Source organism: Echiichthys vipera, assembly GCF_963691815.1.
Source record: "Echiichthys vipera genome assembly, chromosome: 22".
Taxonomy (NCBI): Eukaryota; Metazoa; Chordata; class Actinopteri; order Perciformes; family Trachinidae; genus Echiichthys; species Echiichthys vipera.
This window is the reverse complement of record NC_139847.1, coordinates 1,289,703-1,309,702: the sequence shown is the minus strand read 5'-3', so window position 1 is coordinate 1,309,702 and position 20,000 is coordinate 1,289,703. Positions and strand designations below refer to the sequence as shown.

The window sequence follows — 20,000 nt, the reverse complement described above, 5'->3', positions numbered from 1 at the left end:
GCATTAAATAAGACACTTTAAGGCTCCACATGCAGGATATTTCTATATTATCATGGATTAATTTGTGGATTCATCGTTTGGTTCTTAAACTGAGGTCCCAGTTTCTCAGATGTGCAGTTTAATACGATAAATATCATAAAAAACAGAAGATTTGAGGCTGAAAACAGCATTTTAGGCATTCAATCAGATGCTTTAATGATGAATTATCACGATCAGTCAGCATTTTTATTTATTATTGTTATTGTTCATGGTTTGCTTTATAAAATGACACAAAAATAAAAATGCTGCAGCCTCAGGTTTGATCCTCATCACCCTCGGCTGTTAAACTCCTGCAGCACACATTTGATTTAAAGCATTAAAAAAAGCAGGAAATCTCCATTAAACAGATTTATTTTGCATGAAAAATGACGTCAAGGACAAATCATCATTTCATACACACGTTCATTTAATATTCATTTGTAGTTCTAAAGCGCCCTGGCGTTCACAGAAGGGAGCATAGTGGAAAAACGTGTGTTTAAGTGTCCTCTAGGAGCATAAACGTGTGTTAAAGTGTGCTCTAGGAGCATAAACGTGTGTTAAAGTGTCCTCTAGGAGCATAAACGTGTGCTAAAGTATCCTCTAGGAGCCCAAACGTGTGTTAAAGTGTCCTCTAGGAGCATAAACGTGTGCTAAAGTGTCCTCTAGGAGCATAAACGTGTGCTAAAGTGTCCTCTAGGAGCATAAACGTGCGCTAAAGTGTCCTCTAGGAGCATAAACGTGTGCTAAAGTGTCCTCTAGGAGCCTAAACATGTGCTAAAGTGTCCTCTAGGAGCTTAAACATGTGCTAAAGTGTCCTCTGGGAGCATAAACGTGTGCTAAAGTGTCCTCTAGGAGCCTAAACATTTGCTAAAGTGTCCTCTAGGAGCCTAAACGTGTGTTAAAGGGTCCTCTAGGAGCACAAACGTGTGCTAAAGTGTCCTCTAGGAGCATAAACGTGTGTTAAAGTGTCCTCTAGAAGCCTAAACGTGTGCTAAAGTGTCCTCTAGGAGCATAAACATGTTCTAAAGTGTCCTCTAGGAGTCTAAACGTGTGTTAAAGTGTCCTCTAGGAGCCTAAACGTGTGTTAAAGTGTCCTCTAGGAGCATAAACGTGTCTTTAAGTGTCCTCTAGGAGCATAAACGTGTGTTAAAGTGTCCTCTAGGAGCATAAACGTGTGTTAAAGTGTCCTCTAGGAGCATAAACGTGTGCTAAAGTATCCTCTAGGAGCCCAAACGTGTGTTAAAGTGTCCTCTAGGAGCATAAACGTGTGCTAAAGTGTCCTCTAGGAGCATAAACGTGTGCTAAAGTGTCCTCTAGGAGCATAAACGTGTGCTAAAGTGTCCTCTAGGAGCATAAACGTGTGCTAAAGTGTCCTCTAGGAGCATAAACATGTGTTAAAGTGTCCTCTAGGAGCATAAACATGTGTTAAAGTGTCCTCTAGGAGCATAAACTTGTGTTAAAGTGTCCTCTAGGAGCATAAACGTGTGCTAAAGTGTCCTCTAGGAGCATAAACGTGTGCTAAAGTGTCCTCTAGGAGCATAAACGTGTGCTAAAGTGTCCTCTAGGAGCCTAAACATGTGCTAAAGTGTCCTCTAGGAGCTTAAACATGTGCTAAAGTGTCCTCTGGGAGCATAAACGTGTGCTAAAGTGTCCTCTAGGAGCCTAAACATTTGCTAAAGTGTCCTCTAGGAGCCTAAACGTGTGTTAAAGTGTCCTCTAGGAGCACAAACGTGTGCTAAAGTGTCCTCTAGGAGCATAAACGTGTGTTAAAGTGTCCTCTAGAAGCCTAAACGTGTGCTAAAGTGTCCTCTAGGAGCATAAACATGTTCTAAAGTGTCCTCTAGGAGTCTAAACGTGTGTTAAAGTGTCCTCTAGGAGCCTAAACGTGTGTTAAAGTGTCCTCTAGGAGCATAAACGTGTCTTTAAGTGTCCTCTAGGAGCATAAACGTGTGTTAAAGTGTCCTCTAGGAGCATAAACGTGTGTTAAAGTGTCCTCTAGGAGCATAAACTTGTGTTAAAGTGTCCTCTAGGAGCCTTAACGTGTGCTGAAGTGTCCTCTAGGAGCATAAACTTGTGTTAAAGTGTCCTCTAGGAGCATAAACGTGTGTTAAAGTGTCCTCTAGGAGCCTAAACGTGTGTTAAAGTGTCCTCTAGGAGCATAAACGTGTGTTAAAGTGTCCTCTAGGAGCATAAACGTGTGCTAAAGTGTCCTCTAGGAGCATAAACATGTATTAAAGTGTCCTCTAGGAGCATAAACGTGTGTTAAAGTGTCCTCTAGGAGCATAAACTTGTGTTAAAGTGTCCTCTAGGAGCACAAACGTGTGCTAACATTATGAGTTCTTAGTCTCCTGTAGTAATTATACAAACGTGTCTCCATGGTGACGTTCCCATGGTGACCAGCGCTCCACAGTTAACCTCCACATCCCAACACTTTACTCTTTATATCTTCGTTAAACTCGTTTATTATCGCGTCTGTGTTTGAATCCCACGCTACCATACGTTGCTCCGCACGCTCTCGTTTCTTATGCAGTGTGTTATCAGCTGTAAGGTGACACTGTGGGTGTGTGTGTGTTTGTGTGGGTGTGTGGGTGTGTGTGTGGGTGTGTGTGTGTTTGTGTGGGTGTGTGTGTGTGTGTTTGTTTATGTAAATGACAGATTTGATTTCTGCAAACACAGGAAGCCGGGGTCATAGTTTCTTTATCTTTATGTTTCCAGTAAAGCCTGGTGTTCACACTGGGAGTGGCCCAGTGCAGGTGGTGTCTTCAGAGGTGTGTGCAAACACCAAGACCAAGACAATGTGTGCTAAAGTGTCCTCTAGGAGCATAAACGTGTGTTAAAGTGTCCTCTAGGAGCATAAACGTGTGCTAAAGTGTCCTCTAGGAGCATAAACGTGTGCTAAAGTGTCCTCTATTTTTGTTTATGCTCCTAGAGGACACTTTAGCACACGTTTAGGCTCCTAGAGGACACTTTAGCCCACGTTTATGCTCCATCTCTGAGACAAACGCGCTTGACCACCTGACTGGACGTCGTCAGTGCTGTGAACAGGCTGAGTTGATCATCTCTGTTTATGTATTTGTGTTAGTTATCGTTCCGTTGCTGAGCAGCGAGGCTGGACGATAACCCTCCACCGCGTTTAAGGCTTTTATTAAACACAGCAGGCCCCGCGTTTTCCCACGGCGCAGCCCCGAGTCAGCTGAATTCCTCTGTAATGGGACGAGTCAGAGCGAAGGCTGACAGAGGAGGGTCTGTGAGCTCACATGAGATGAAGTGGTCGGGTATGACGGACGTCAGACACCCAGTCCACACCAACCCAATCATAACATATGTTAGTTTAACTGCAAATACAAGTGTCAGCGTTTATTCCTGAACGTTTTGGGGAATCTCCGTTGAGAGTGCAAATGTTTAACCGGACAATGCTCGATTATTTAACTCTCAACCAGCTAATAAGAGCGAGGACACGCTGCTCTTCAGCTGATGAATGCAGACGGCTGTGTGACCGGCTGATTGAGCAGAATGAGATTATGAAGCAAACACAACGAGGCCACTGTCTGCACCGACCCGACCGAGCTCCCGTCGCTTCATAGTTCCTGTGCGGGGTCGAAGGTCGAGGCTGCACCGCTGGCACAGGACGTGGTTTCACTGGATCGATAAAAGGTCGTGTTTTTCTTGAGGGTAGGTTCTTCAGCATTTACTTCTGTAGAGTTCAGGGATACTTGAGGGATCAGTGAGACGGTTCTTGTGGTCTTTGCGGTTCCAGGTTCTGTGAAGGGCGTTGAAAGGGTCAAGGAGTTGTTGAAGAGGACTTTGGGGGTTTGAGGGCGTTCCAGATTGTGTAACGTCGTGTTCTCGGAGATATTTGAGATAATGTTGATGATTGCAGGTGTTTATTCGCGTCGAAGGGCGACTGATGGAAAACCAACTTGTGACAAAACATGTTAAAGTGGACGGACTGAGATCTCACGTGACGTCTTCGGTGCTGCAGAGAAAGTTTCTGTCTGGGCCTCTTCCGAACCTTTAACATCTATTATTAACTTATAGTTCACCGGACTGCCACAAACCACAGAGTTTACGTGTTTTACTGGAATAAATCACCAGTGGGCTCCTTCCTTTTACTTGTACGGAGAACCTGTCAACCTCCACCTACTGGTAAGAACCAGACGTGTAAAACACTCTTTAATAAACTCTGGCTTCACTAACTACGCTGTTGCTGCTTTGTTGTGTGTGTAGGGACTCTTCTCATGCTGCTGCAGAGGTTTGCTGTTATTTTCAGCAGCATTAGTGGTTAAAAAAGACCTTTGAATGCCTTCACTGTACTGCCCCGACCTAACCACTGTTAGCCCTTTAGGCCTGTTAGCGTCTCTCCGGGCGTTCTCTGTACGTGGTGGATCAACGGAAAAAACTGTCTTGATGGATTTTCATGCTGAAAAAGACCCTGGGGTCCATTTTTGCAGGAATAAGACTTTAGTGAGTGTTTGATGGGTGTCCAGGGTGTTTGAAGGGGGCTGAAGGGTGATTTTTGAATGCTTTGATATCTTTGAGGAGGTGTCTTGATTGTCTGTGTTTGGTAACTCAAAGGGTTTCAGAGTTCCTTCAGTGGGGACCAGGACGTGTGGTAGATCTTCAAGAACTCTTTAAGGGCGCACTCACACTGTCCTTCGGCACCGCGCCAAAACAGGTTTTTCGGGTCAAGCCTAGTGCGTTTGACCAGTGTGAGTGCAACCACTGCGCACATAACTGCGGCACGCTTGCCGTCCACGGCCCGTTTGGGAGAGGTGGGCTTTAGTAAAGCACGTTTGCACGTGTACGAGCACGAGGCCTACGGCGGTTCTGAGGTCATTTCCTGTGCGCCTGTTGGGACGTAGAAAAAAGAAGGAGGGACCATGCGCGGACATTTCAAACAATGGCGGTGAAAGGTTCACGTTGGTGTGATGCGGAGGTGGAGTGTTTACTGCAGATTTGGTCGATGAAAAGATTAAAAAACAGTCGACAAGACGCACAAAAACTCCGAGGTCTACGGAAAGATCTGGAAACAAAGCCACGCATCGCCATGACGTCATCAATGCGTGTGACGTGTTACGGCGTGATGACGTATAGGCAGCAAGAAGCATTCTCCGAGGCCCAGGTAGTGTGAGTACAAACGGGCCTGGAGGGGGGGACAAGGACCCTAAAGCACGGGGCACGGGACGGAGGCACAGTGGGAGGGCGCCCTAAGAACTTGAGAGGGTCATCACATCACATCAAAGGGGGTCTCGTGGTCTTAAACTCGTCCCTGAAGTCCCTGAAGGGGTGAAACCCAAGGTGTTGTTGATGATGTGGAGTTGTTCGGGGTCGTCCCGTGGGGGTTGTAGAAGTCATACAGAGGTCCTGGTTGTGCGGCGGTGTCTCATGACGAGGATTTGTTCCTCTTTGCCGGGCGTTTACAGGACAGCGAGGGCACTCTGGAGTTTCCAGGCCTCCATGAGAGTTGCTGGGCTGCTCCAGTTGAAGAGTGTGTGTTTGGTAACAGGACACAGCGGTGGGGTCTTGACTAATTGATTAGAAAGCTGCTGCTGTCACAAGAGAAGCCTGTTGACCTCCACTTGTGTGTCACATCAGACACAGTGGTGTAGCAGCTCATCAGAAATAATCTGTGGTTGTGTCAAACATTAGAAACTCCTCTGCTCCCAGGACATTTCTACCTTTCCTTCGACAGTCACTGGACCTGCTGGTTGAACAGCATTCATGTATAATAAGTCACACGCAGCAGAAGCTCGTGGCGTCTGCGTGGAAAGCTGTGAACGGTGTCAACTGACAGAAACACTGACAGTGTGAGGAAAAGTCAGAGAGAGCATCTGTTTTTATGAGAGAGAGGGAGAGAGAGGGAGGAGTGTGACAGCGTCCAGCGTCTGTTTGGATACACACGTTTCTTATTCCATGACTGCAGCGATCCTCCATCTTTCCTTCCTCCCGCCCACGCCGCGTTTCTCCTGAAAGAACGTCGAACTTTTGGACGCGATTGGGTTAAAGTGTAAAATCATCCCAGGGTCTTTTTCTGCACTCATCAAATAATCCAAGCCAGAAGGGGCGCCCTCCCACTGTGCCTCCGTGCCGTGCCCCAGCACGTGTCACGGCTAAAGTCTGGTTCCTTTGGCCAGTGTGAGTGCAACCGTACCGCGTCTAGGAGCGGCACGCTTGCCGTCCACGGCCCGTTTGGGAGAGGTGGGCTTTAGTAAAGCACGTTTGCACGTGTACGAGCACGAGCGTGCGCACGTGTACGAGCACGAGGCCTACGGTGGTTCTGAGGTCATTTCCTGTGCGCCTGTTGGGACGTAGAAAAAGAAGGAGGGACCATGCGCGGACATTTCAAACAATGGCGGTGAAAGGTTCACGTTGGTGTGATGCGGAGGTGGAGTGTTTACTGCAGATTTGGTCGATGAAAAGATTCAAAAACAGTCGACAAGACGCACAAAAACTCCGAGGTCTACGGAAAGATCTGGAAACAAAGCCACGCATCGCCATGACGTCATCAATGCGTGTGACGTGTTACGGCGTGATGACGTATAGGCAGCAAGAAGCATTCTCCGAGGCCCAGGTAGTGTGAGTACAAACGGGCCTGGAGGGGGGGACAAGGACCCTAAAGCACGGGGCACGGGTCGGAGGCACAGTGGGAGGGCGCCCTTGGTGTGTGTTAAAACACTCTTTAATAAACTCTGGCTTCACTAACTACGCTGTTGCTGCTTGTTAATACGCTGAACAAGTGCAATAAGGAGAATACTGTATAAACTGTATGTGCTGGAGCCTAAACGTGTGCCTCAGTGTCCTCCTCAGTGGCGAGGACGCGCTGTTTGCCCGTGCCCACGGTGGAAACACGCCAGCCTTCATCTCCTGCTCACGCTGAACCGTTCTGAAGGGAAGCAGCGTTTCATGATTCTTTCCTCTCCAGTGACGGGAGTTTAACTGGGTCACAGCGCTGGAGCCTGAACCACTCTGTGCAAGTGACCACAGAGGGTCGATGGCTGCAGCATGTGTGTGTGTGTGTGTGCGCGACTGTGTGTGAGTGAAACTGCAGCTGCACGCTATTATGTAAGAAGCCACTGGGCTGCTATTATTAGCTGCTACTGAGGCTCCAGAGAGAGTGTGTGCGTGTGCGTGTGTGCGTGTGCGTGTGTGTGCGTGTGCGTGTGCGTGTGTGTGTGTGTGTGTGTGTGTGTGTGTGTGTGTGTGTGTGTGTGTGTGTGTGTGTGTGTGTGTGTGTGTGTGTGTGTGTGTGTGTGTGTGTGTGTGTGTGTGTGTGTGTGTGTGTGTGTGTGTGTGTGTGTGTGTGTGTGTGTGTGTGTGTGTGTGTGTGTGTGTGTGTGTGTGTGTGAAATCGATGCTCATACTTTCAAGTTGACATGTTGTTGTAAAAATAGAGAATGTGTTGAATCATAGTTGCTTCCGAGGACCGGGAGGAGGACCTCAGAAGCGCCGTAGGCCTCGTGCTCGTACACGTGCGCATGCTCGTGCTCGTACACGTGCAAACGTGCTTTACTAAAGCCCACCTCTCCCAAAGGGGCCGTGGACGGCAAGCGTGCCGCTCCTAGACGCGGTACGGTTGCACTCACACTGGTCAAAGGAACCAGACTTTAGCCGTGAAACGTGCTGGGGCACGGTACAGAGGAACAGTGGGAGTGCGCCCTGAGAGTAAAGACACATGCAGGGAACAACAGACAGAGGGAGACAAACCAACACAAAGGGAAAGGGAGTAAATGAGTCGTAAACTCCAGGAATAATAAAGAAATATCTGCATAAATTCATAAATAGCCGTGGTAAGAACCAGGAAACATCACAAATCACATCAATAACGCAGAGGAAATGGTTCCAGGTTAGTTGGTAATAATTACGGGCTTCCATTAACGTTAAGATGACGACAATAAAGGAAGAAATGTGAGGAAAAATGAAGGAAAATGTGACGAATCAGGAATAAAACATTCATTCATTCATCTTCAGCCTCTTGTCCCTGGCGGGGTCACGGGGGGCTGATCCCAGCTGACATCGGGCGTGAGGCGGGGTCCACCCAAAATAACCCTGAAATATTATAATAAACCTAATAAAATAATATATATTTAAATAAAGAAAGAAAAACCCTCAAAAGTCTTAAAAACTCTCAATAAATCATCATAAAAGTTCAGTTTTCTTCTAAAATTGTGGAACATTTGAAGCTTTTTCAGCCGATCAGGCTGCAGAACATGTTTGTGTCTAACACGACTCTGCTCCTGTGGTTTCCAGGACTGCTTTGAAGATGCCTACGACCGCATACCTGCGTGAGTACACACAGACACACAGACACACACACACACGCACACGCACGCACGCACGCAGAGGAACTGAGTCGTTCCCTGTCTCTTTCATTTTGACTTTTACTCACTTTCTTTATTGATTTGTGTGTGTGTGTGTGTGGGTGTGCGCGTGTGTGTGTGTGTGTGTGTGTGTGTGTGTGTGTGTGTGTGTGTGTGCGTGTGTCTGTGTGTGTGTGTGTGTGTGCAGGGCCTGTCAGATGGACCTGCAGACAGCCATCCAGGAGACTCAGTGTGCTCTCAATCTGGTCCTCAACGACAAATTCTCCGAAGCCCTAGACCTCCTCAAACCATGGTAACCACGGCAACAAGTGTGTGTGTGTGTGTGTGTGTGTGTTTTTGCATTATGTAATGCACACTGCAGTGTATTGGTGTGTTTGTTAGACCACAGTTTGTACAGAGCTTCATACGACTTTGACTTCTATTGTTGTTGTTGTTGGTGTGTGTGCGTGTGTGTCTGTGTGTGTGTCTGTTTGTACGTGCGTGTGTCTGTTTGTGCGTGTATGTGTGTGTGTGTGTGTGTGCGCGCGTGTGTGTGTGCAGGTGGAGGGACAGTATGTACCATGCATTGGGTTACAGCAGCATCCTGGTGATGCAGGCGACCATGACCTTCGAACACAGAGACATACAGGCTGCCATGGCAACCATCAAGGAGGCGTTACAGACCTGTCAGAGGTGAGAGGGAGGAGGAAGATCTGCTCATCTATGTTCAACAACAACGCAGATGATAAACACACGCATGTCTCTGCAGGTTCAGGAAGAAGAACTCTGTGGTCGGATCTCTGTCCAGTCTGATCAGCAAGCAGTCCAACCTGCAGGAAGGTACGTGAACACGCGTCCCGCCCCGACACGCTTCTGAGTGACAGTTGAGGTCTGCAGCAAACACACAAAAGGCGCCCCCCAACTGTGCCTCCGTCCCGTGCCCCGTGCTTTAGGGTCCTTGTCCCCCCCCTCCAGGCCCGTTTGTACTCACACTACCTGGGCCTCGGAGAATGCTTCTTGCTGCCTATACGTCATCACGCCGTAACACGCCACACGCATTGATGACGTCATGGCGATGCGTGGCTTTGTTTCCAGATCTTTCCGTAGACCTCGGAGTTTTTGTGCGTCTTGTCGACTGTTTTTGAATCTTTTCATCGACCAAATCTGCAGTAAACACTCCACCTCCGCATCACACCAACGTGAACCTTTCACCGCCATTGTTTGAAATGTCCGCGCATGGTCCCTCCTTCTTTTTTCTACGTCCCAACAGGCGCACAGGAAATGACCTCAGAACCGCCGTAGGCCTCGTGCTCGTACACGTGCGCACGCTCGTGCTCGTACATGTGCAAACGTGCTTTACTAAAGCCCACCTCTCCCAAACGGGCCGTGGACGGCAAGCGTGCCGCTCCTAGACGTGGTACGGTTGCACTCACACTGGTCAAAGGAACCAGACTTAAGCCGTGACACGTGCTGGGGCACGGTACGAGGGCACAGTGGGAGTGCGCCCTATGTGAAATCCGAAGCGGCAGGAAGTCACTGAAGTGGCGTGTGTGTGTGTGTGTGTTTGTGTGTGTTTGCAGAGGAGATGCACGCAGAGATCTGCTACGCTGAGTGTCTTCTGCAGAAAGCCACGCTGACGTTCGTACAGGTCAGGACCGCTGTCTGTCACCTGTCTCTGTGTCTCAGAACCTTTTTAAAGTGAAACATTAAAAGAATAAATATATAAACAGTTTGTTTCCAATTATTTTAGAGAGTGAAAAAAACATTTGGTGCCATTTTCTCCTTAAAAAAACTCTTTTTCTGATTCTCAGATGATCAGAATAGTTATGATTAGAGTTTCCCTTCGTTTGTCGTCCTTCTGTAGAAAACTGTCTAGAAACCGAACACATGTCGGTTGTTTATAGGACAATAACATCTCTTTAATGTAAATGAAATGTACTGAATACTGAGGATTGTTCTGGATACAAATATGGAGTCAACCACAGCTGGAAAGTGCTTGATTGTGTTTGGAGAAGGTGCAGGAACCCTGTGTCTCATTTTGATGCTTATTCAAGATTAACGGCTAAATTATGGTCAGAATCTGTTCGATACATCTGGATTTTTAGCCTCTAAACCTCTTAAATCACTGATTCCTACGTTTCCCAGAATGCAGCGGGATATAATTTCTTTTTGTTATTGCAAAATGACCCAAACACACCTCAGAGCAGCGACACACACACACACACACACACACACCTACACCTCAGAACCCTCGAAGGACTCAAACGTATCCAGGGAAACCAGACGAATGACACTATTGTAATCCAGTCTTTCTCTCTTCCAGGATGAGAACATGATCAGCTTCATTAAAGGAGGCATCAAGATTCGAACCAGCTACCAAATCTACAAGTGAGCGACTTTATTTGAGTATAAATAAAAACCTGATTCTGTCCTTTTGCTGGTGGTGACCTCACGTTTCATGTCGTGCAACAGGGATTGTCAGAATTTGCTGAATGTCTCGCGGGATCTGAACGGCCAATCGGACGCGTTCAGACAGTTTGAAGGCGGAGTCAAGCTGGGCATCGGATCCTTCAACCTGGTGGGTTTTCAAAGAGGTGCTGGTTTGTTTATTTCCTTTGAGTTTCTCTGCAGGAAACGTGTCGTCACGTCGACCTTTCTAAAACTTTCTGTCGCTTTTTTGCTCAAATAAAATTCACTGTTTCAACTTAGTTCATGTCAGAAAAACGTATCAACACAAGGGATGTTCGTAATCACAATAAAGTTACAATAAAATTATATTTATTCTTCAAATCGATGCCTCCCAGCATGATCTGAGGTCAGGCTTCATGAAACAGAAACAGTTGCCATGGTTACATAATTTAAAAACATACGTAAAGACGAAAAAGAGAGCTGAGCCTTCCTCAGCTCTCTTTTTCGTCTTTACGTATGTTTTTAAATTATGTAACCATGGCAACTGTTTCTGTTTCTGGATCAACCGCTCAGTCCTGGTTCCTCACCTGTGGTCATGAAAGCTGGGTCAGGACCCAAAGAACCAGGTCCAAGTCAGGACCCAAAGAACCAGGTCCAGGTCATGACCCAAAGAACCAGGTCCAGGTCCAAGCGTCTGAAGTGTGTTTCCTCAGGAGGGGCTCTGGAGTCTCCCTTAGAGAGAGGGGGAGAAGTTCAGCATCCGTGAGGAACTCGGAGTAGAGCCGCTGCTCCTTTGCGTTGAAAGGAGCCAGTTGAGGTGGTTCAGGATCATCTGGTAAGGATGAACCCTGGGCGCCTCCCTAGGGAGGTGTTCCAGGCACGTCCAGCTGGGAGGAGGCCTCGGGGAAGACCCAGGACCAGGTGGAGAGATTAGATCTCCACACTGGCCTGCGAACGCCTCAGGATCCCCCAGTTAGAGCTGGTTAATGTGGAAAGGGAAGTTTGGGGTCTCCTGCTGGAGCTGCTGCCCCCGAGACCCGACCCCGAATCAGAGGCTGAAGATGAGATGAGACGTAGTTCTCTCTGGAGTTCCCAAAATAACAAATAACAAAACAGAGTTCACACATTATAGTTTTACAGTATAATGAATGTTTGCATCGATTCACAAGTTTAAAAATGAATTGAAGTTATTGATGGTGTCCCGTAGCAACGTCATGTAAGATAATAATAATAATTTCCTAAAAATCTAATACATTTGTTTCTATTCTGATCAAAAATGTAGAAAGAAAACCCAAAAATGTAAGAACCGTTCATTAAACATGTCAAGTATTCATGTTTTGCAGACTCGCACGAAAAACACTGTTATAAATTGTGTATATTTTAACTTATTTACATTATTACAGTATCCATTCAAATGTACGTATGATTTTTGATAACATTATTCGTGTTTTACCACGTTTTTAATCAGGTTTAGTGCAAATTATAACATTATTTGTTGCTAAGTCCCTTTGTGGTGATTTCTTTCTTCCAAAATAAGGCGAATGTCATCAGCGTATCGGCGAATCGGAGCTATAAATAAACACTCACACACACATGAAATACTCGTGTTGACTGGTTGAAAATGTCGTGTTTCATTGTGATTTAAAAGTATTTCCTGTCTCTCTCCTTCAGATGTTGTCTCTGCTCCCTCAGAGGATTTTGAGGCTGTTGGAGTTCATCGGATTCTCCGGAAACAGGGTCAGTACACAACTTAGCTGTGAAAGTGTATTGTTTTGTGATAAATATAACAAAATACACGTTAATCATGATCCTGTGTGTGTGTCTGCAGGGGTTTGGTTTGTCTCAGTTGAGGGAGGGAGCCTCCAGTCACAGCCTGAGGGCGATCCTTTGCTCCCTGACGCTGCTCTTCTACCGCACATATGTGTCACTGATACTCGGTAGGAAAACACAGACGCTCTTTTCACTTTAACTGAAACTGGTGGATTGTTTTCTCCAGGTAGGGAATGAGTCCTGACCCCAAGTGAAGGAGTTCTAGTACCTCGGGATCTGGTTCACGAGTGAGGGGACGATGGAGCGTGAGTTTGGCCGGAGAATCGGAGCAGCGGGGGCGGAGCGGCAGTCGATCTACCGCACCCTTGTGACCAAAAGAGAGCTGAGGAAGGCAAAGCTCTGGATCTACCGCTCAGTCCTGGTTCCTACCCTCACCTGTGGTCATGAAAGCTGGGTCAGGACCCAAAGAACCAGGTTCAGGTCAGGACCCAAAGAACCAGGTTCAGGTCCAAGCGTGTGAAATGTGTTTCCTCAGGAGGGGGTCTGGAGTCTCCCTTAGAGAGAGGGGGAGAAGTTCAGCATCCGTGAGGAACTCGGAGTAGAGCCGCTGCTCCTTTGCGTTGAAAGGAGCCAGTTGAGGTGGTTCAGGATCATCTGGTAAGGATGAACCCTGGGCGCCTCCCTAGGGAGGTGTTCCAGGCACGTCCAGCTGGGAGGAGGCCTCGGGGAAGACCCAGGACCAGGTGGAGAGATTAGATCTCCACACTGGCCTGGGAACGCCTCAGGATCCCCCAGTTAGAGCTGGTTAATGTGGCCCGGGAAAGGGACGTTTGCGGTCTCCTGCTAAAGCTGCTGCCCCTGAGACCTGATCCAGGATCAGAGGCTGGAGATGAGATGAGATGCACGGATGTATCTTGAATTCTGAGTCTTTTGTGCGCAAATTCTGTGTCTTAAATGTGCAAAACTCTGGTGCTCGGGTGGTTTTCATGCTCATGTGTCGACGTATTTCATCAGGAACTGGAGAGGGGAACCTGGTGGAGGCTGAAGCTCTGCTGGAGCCGTACAAACGGAAATACCCCAAAGTAAGACATCCAGAGCCCCAACTTCATTTCTACAAGTCTGTCAAAACTGCAAGATTCAGCCTCATGGTTGAAAATAACAATATTGGTATTTAAGATTTAATTTCTCCTAAAAAAACACAATGTTCTGTTTTCTTCCAGGGCTCCATCATCCTCTTCTACTCTGCTCGCATCTGCACACTGCAGGGGCACTTCGAGAAGGTGAAACACACACTTTTACTTAGACATTATGTTCCCTAACCTCAACATTACACCGGATTAAACCTTCAGCGTTTGTGTTTCAGGCCCGGGCGCGGTACGAGGAGTGCATCAGCAGCCAGCAGGAGTGGAAGCAGATCCATCACTTGTGTTACTGGGAGCTGATGTGGACTCACTCCTACCAGCAGGAGTGGCAGCAGGCGTACCGTTACGCTGACCTGCTGTGCAAGGAGAGCCGCTGGTCCAAGGTACTTTGGATTTGTAAAATAAAGTATCTCCAGGTGTTCCCAGCCGTGCTTGTTTGAGCGTCAATATCTGAAAACAAAGATAACGAATTATCTTTAACTCTGGGCTTTAGTAAAGCACGTTTGCACATGTACGAGCACGAGCGTGCACACGTGTACGAGCACGAGGCCTACGGCGGTTCTGAGGTCATTTCCTGTGCGCCAGTTGGGACGTAGAAAAAAGAAGGAGGGACCATGCGCGGACATTTCAAACAATGGCGGTGAAAGGTTCACGTTGGTGTGATGCGGAGGTGGAGTGTTTACTGCAGATTTGGTCGATGAAAAGATTCAAAAACAGTCGACAAGACGCACAAAAACTCCGAGGTCTACGGAAAGATCTGGACACAAAGCCACGCATCGCCATGACGTCAGCAATGCGTGTGACGTGTTACGGCGTGATGACGTATAGGCAGCAAGAAGCATTCTCCGAGGCCCAGGTAGTGTGAGTACAAACGGGCCTGGAGGGGGGGACAAGGACCCTAAAGCACGGGGCACGGGACGGACGCACAGTGGGAGGGCGCCCTTAGTTGCGGGAGACACGAGCTGAACCCCGTGTTTTCTTTTTCCCTTCTCCAGGCGATCTACGTGTACCAGAAGGCGGCCATCCTCAGTATGATGTCAGAGGAGGAGGTGAAGGAGACGGGGGAGGACATCGTGGAGCTCTTTAGGTCACTAAAACATTAATAACGTCACAACAGTGTCAACGAAATATAATGTGATAAGTCTAGACGTACGATTAAAACTGTGTTTGTGTGCAGGCAGGTGGAGTCGCTCAAACAGCGCCTGGCAGGGAAATCCATCCCTACGGAGAAATTTGCTGTGAGGAAATCCAGACGCTACAAAGCGGCTCACCCCGTCCCCCTGATCATCCCTGCGCTGGTATACTCGCACACGCTCATTTCATGTGTTTATGTTCAGGATGAGGACGAGGTAGTTTAAAGTAATGTTGTCTCGCTCCGTAGGAGATGATGTACGTTTGGAACGGTTTCACCATCGTCGGGAAGAGAGCCGACAGCACCGAGGCCCTGCTGGTTACCGTAGAGACGGCCGAGGAGCAGCTTCGCAACGACCCCAGTATGTTAAAAAAAATAACGCCGCTAATGCTAACACTTTTACTACAGAAACTATAGTCGTAGAAATTGAAACAGGGGTTCCACAGGGTTCTGTCCTTGGCCCACTTCACTTCAGTTTACGCTGTATAGGAAAGACGGCAATCGCTGTATGCAGATGATGCTGTTCTGTGTTTATCCGTTCACTTAAAAGGTTAATAAACAATAAATTAATCACGTTTTAATCGTCTTGGACCTTCGAGATAAAGCTTTTGTGTCACCGCACTGTTTCTGAAACTCAAATAACGCAGCTGGTGTCTCTTTCAGACCCATCAGAGTTTCATCCAGACGACAGCTGCCTGGTCCAGATGTTGAAGGGACTCTGTCTGAAACACCTGGGCAGGTTGCTGCAGGCCGAGCTCTGCTTCACGCAGGTCCTGTCCAGGTAACAAACAAACATAAAGACGCTTCAGGTTTAGGGTGACGGAGTGAGAGAGATGAGATCAAACTGTCCCCTCTGCGTGTTTGTGTGTGCTTCCAGTGAGACTCGCATCAGATATGATCACTACTTGATTCCCTTCACTCTCTACGAGTTGGGTCTGCTCTACAAAGAACAGGGAGACTTCACCAAGGCCACCACCTACATGGAAAATGCCAAGTAAGTCCTCTTTAAGCATATAAACATGCACCTGATGATGAACCTCTGACTGTTTACCTTTAAAGACCTCTGTTTACTTTCATATATACCTTAATATACACCTTCTCTATTACACTTCATACGTCTCTATACATTTCTTATAGCTTTCGTACACGTTTATACACCTTTTATATGAGAATTACTTATAAGAAGAGCAGATATGTTTCTATCTAATGATGCATTATAATGTATAACAATGCAAACAAACCTTTTAACCATGTCGCCAAAGACACCGGGCCTCATTCTCCAACATCTTCCTACGTTTTTCCTTAAATTTGTGTTCAAGAAAACTCTACATCGGATTCATGACGTGTTCTTAAACCGCTGAGTCGTTCGTCGTCAGCATTTCCTCGTCAGTTGAAAGCAGGTGCGGATATGATCCTAATTTCGCAGTCGAACGCCATAAAAGAGCGTCAGGCTGCAGGTCATGGCGCATCTGCAACATTCAAATCTTTACATCCCCACTCAATAGAGAGTATACACCTTCACATATCCTCATTTATGCACTTTTATACCTTTTATACACCTTTATGAAGCTCTTATATACCTTCATATAGACATCTCTCTGTTTGAACCCTTACATTTTGCTATGATTGTTTACAGTAACAACGTCATATAATACACATCTTAATGTAATTGTACTTACTGTACCTTTATGGCACCTTCTCCGCACCTTATGTATCTTTTTATACGGCCTTATTCATCTCACAACGGCTGTGTTCACGATATCTTTGGTATTTGGCCGACGGGAGAATAAAAAGCACACCTTCAGGTCTCCAAACAGCCTCGGCTGCTCTTCGAGGCTCACAACAGTAACGACTGTTCTGTGCCGACAACCCAGGACCAGGTGGAGAGATTAGATCTCCACACTGGCCTGGGAACGCCTCAGGATCCCCCAGTTAGAGCTGGTTAATGTGGCCCGGGAAAGGGAAGTTTGGGGTCCCCTGCTAAAGCTGCTGCCCCAGCGACCCGACCCCGGATAAGAGCCTGAAGACGAGATGACGTGCGGACAAAGTAAAAGGGCTACCTGAGCCTCCACTGAGTGTTTGAGTGTTTCTGTAGGTTGTGACAGATTTGTTGTGTTCCCCATCAGGACCAACTACAAGGACTACTCCATGGAGTCCAGGCTGCACTTCAGGATCCACGCGGCCCTCGCCAGCCTCAAAGGATCCCCCGCCGGCAGCCCGTAATACTCCCAGGACTCCGACTGCAGCTGGAGTGACACGTGTCTGCAGCGAGAACCCAGCAGACACGTGAATGAAGCGCTCCCTTTATGAGGAAGCCCGTCAGGGTTCGGACTTCCTCCACTGCTTGCGACTTTATATTATATTTTATGTTTCCTTATTTATTTATTTTCGACTTGTGTGAACGGATGAGATTATTTAAGCGCCTCGAACGGCCTCACTACAGGGACGATGAGTCGTTTGTCGGCATCGCCATGGTTACTTACACAAAACTGCAAACGGGATTTGGGATTTTGCGCCAAGTTTGTCAAGTTAAAGGTTGAATATGTAGAATCTTTATTAAAGGTATATTTTCCATGGTAGCAGCCGATAGCGTTGGGCGTTGCTGGTTGCCAGGGTTGTCTGTTGTTGGGTGCAGCTACTGTAGGCTGGCACTGGGTGAAATGGAGTTAGCCAATCGTGCAGCTGCTTGGGAGCCTCAGTGAAGGGGGCGTTCTTTGTCCCAGCAGCTGAGTGAGCGGAGACGGGCAACAACCAGAGTCACTATAGGCCGAGCATTCACTCCATGGACTGAGAGAAAGGAGAGGAACGCCATTCAAACGCACGCCCACATGGCTACGCTGCTCCTTGATGCTAACATCACTTTCATCTGCACTTAGCTGGAACGGCTAATGCTAACGGCTAACGCTAACTGTCAGTCAAACTACTCTAAGCTCCGGTCTCCTGGAGCTACTGGGCCGGGTCTGACCAACCTGGCAACCCCACTGCTGGACTTCTTTTTTGTTGAGACACTAGATGGAGCCGTTCTGCTCAATCTACACATTCAACCTTTAACACCACTTGTGTGATTTCTGAGGCGTAAATGCAGCTGCAGGAAAACGCTCACATTTGGCTACAGACGGACTTCAGCGTCACCAAGTTGGCGGTTTATGTCTTTTGGCGGTCTCATTTAGCCACTTGTTAGCGACCTCCATGTTTAAAGATACGTCCAAGTTCACCAGTTATGTCATAGAACAAAGCGTGAAATCATTATTATCACAGACCTCAGGCGTCCAAACTTTGAGACGAGGGAGTGCAAAGACGCCAACTCGTCTCCGGTTCAAGCGCCCCGCCGGTGGCTGCAGCTCAGTGGTTTGACGCCAAACGTCACTTTAACCAACACACTCGTAAACGACGGCTCCTTTATTTCTAAGGAGACAGTAACACGCGCTGAGTTCCTCTCGAAGGACTCGTTCAGTCCGAGACGTTGAAACGAGCGGCGTCACGATCAGCTGTCAGAGGAAACCGACGAGTGACGAGATGTTTCCCTCGACCTCGTCTCTCCTCTTCGCTTCGCCTTGTAACTCGCTGTGAACGCGCCCTCACACAGATCCGTCACAACCGAACAAATCACGGCCTTAAACTGAACATAATTTAGTTTCCTTTCCTCATAAAACTCCACATTTCAGGACGGATTCATGAATACTGACGGGATTCGAGCGATAAGTGCTTTCATGTTTATATTCTTTATATTTTATTTACTTTGCTTTTCTTGGTTTCCTAATAATGCGTCATGCCACGTGTGCACACGGCCTTCTCACCAACTGTGGCTTATACTAACACACACACACACACACACACACACATGACATAATACACTCCAAGTTTGCACGTTCTTGACCAGAGAAACACACACAACGGATGTAAACGCACACATTTAGCAGCAATATGAACAAGTTGGCGTCTCCATGTTCAACGGTTTCACTTCTTTTGTTTCTCGGAGGCAGAAATGATGTTTTTCCAGGAGCTGAGAGGGAAATCTCAAACTCAGTGAATCAACACGACTCACAGTGAAATCTGAACCACGCTGGTTCTCCAGGTGTCGGAGAGTTCGGCTGCATGTTTTTAGAGTAGTGTGACGCCTTCAGTGTCTCCAGAGGGAGCTGTTGGACACTTTCTGTGGACTTCCATTCATACTACATTGTAGTCCCTGTGTGGGTCTGGCGCTATTTCCGGGTCCACCTGGAGTCCAGTGCCATCTTTGTTTCCCTTTTAGAGACGGATTATAGATGAACGTGGCTGACAGCAGGCCTCCATTTTGTTCTTCTTCTTCTTGGCTAACCATCTAGAGCACACGTGTCAAAATTATCCAGTAAAGGGCCAAAGCAAGAACACACCGGACTCCACCCACTCAATCACCTGAACTGCCTTCACACGGTTGATTTGTCGGACCAGGTGTGTTCTTACCTGCAGCCGCAACGGCCCTTTACTGGATCAGCCTGACACCCCTGATCTAGAGGTTCGTACGCCACTTACTGGCGATTGAAGTAGAGCATGGGTGTCAGACTGATCCAGTAAAGAGTCGCTGTGGCTGCAGGTTTTCAGTCCAACCAAGCAAAAACACACCTGACTCGACTTACTCAACCACCTGAACTGTCTTCACACAGTTGATTTGTTGGATCAGGTGTGTTTTTGACTGGTTGGAATGAAAACCTGCAGCCACAGCGTCTCTTTACTGGATCAGTCTGACACCCATGAAGTAGAGCATCGTTATGTTTGCTTTGCGTTCAGTCCGCGGACATCCACGCAGTTGGGGACCCTGCCCCCACACCTCTGTGGCTTCAGAATACGTAATCCACTGGTCCCATCGAACACCAAACAAATGTTGGTGGTCCAGGTGCGTTATTGTTCCCTTAACGTACGAAAATGGATCCTTTGATTTCACGTCAAACGTCCGAAATGTTGGAAATGCATCACTTTTCTGTTCCGCCATTCTGCGACACGAGCCCTGAGGTTTCCTGTGGTTCTGCACACAAACAGCTTCAGTCAAACATCCAACAAATGTCGTTCTTCATTGCTTCAAAAGATATTTATGTCCTCACACAGAGCAGCTCTGCCTCTGAGAAATGTTTGCACGACTAAAACTACACTCGTCCAACATTTACTCGACCTCCTGTCGACAAAACACTGAGAAAACTTTAGTCTGAAGAGTCGTCGTCCAAAACGTTGACGACCTAACCTTCGAACAGGCGAACC

At 47.5% G+C, this 20,000-nt stretch overlaps 1 protein-coding gene across 1 annotated transcript in view; it reads left to right on the top strand.

The window, feature by feature from the left end:
* Positions 1–20,000, top strand: part of ttc39b (tetratricopeptide repeat domain 39B) — a 22,818-nt gene that overhangs the window by 541 nt on the left and 2,277 nt on the right. Inside the window, exons 2-19 of the mRNA XM_083937211.1 lie at positions 8,266–8,300; positions 8,524–8,628; positions 8,877–9,008; positions 9,085–9,155; positions 9,896–9,963; positions 10,639–10,703; positions 10,788–10,893; positions 12,396–12,461; positions 12,553–12,661; positions 13,509–13,576; positions 13,715–13,774; positions 13,858–14,019; positions 14,632–14,723; positions 14,814–14,934; positions 15,018–15,129; positions 15,432–15,549; positions 15,646–15,762; positions 16,895–20,000. The exon at positions 16,895–20,000 is cut by the window's right edge and continues 2,277 nt beyond it. Of these exons, the coding sequence (XP_083793337.1) occupies positions 8,266–8,300; positions 8,524–8,628; positions 8,877–9,008; positions 9,085–9,155; positions 9,896–9,963; positions 10,639–10,703; positions 10,788–10,893; positions 12,396–12,461; positions 12,553–12,661; positions 13,509–13,576; positions 13,715–13,774; positions 13,858–14,019; positions 14,632–14,723; positions 14,814–14,934; positions 15,018–15,129; positions 15,432–15,549; positions 15,646–15,762; positions 16,895–16,991 (1,704 nt within the window). The 3' untranslated portion in view covers positions 16,992–20,000. The remainder of the gene's footprint in view (positions 1–8,265; positions 8,301–8,523; positions 8,629–8,876; positions 9,009–9,084; positions 9,156–9,895; positions 9,964–10,638; positions 10,704–10,787; positions 10,894–12,395; positions 12,462–12,552; positions 12,662–13,508; positions 13,577–13,714; positions 13,775–13,857; positions 14,020–14,631; positions 14,724–14,813; positions 14,935–15,017; positions 15,130–15,431; positions 15,550–15,645; positions 15,763–16,894) is intronic.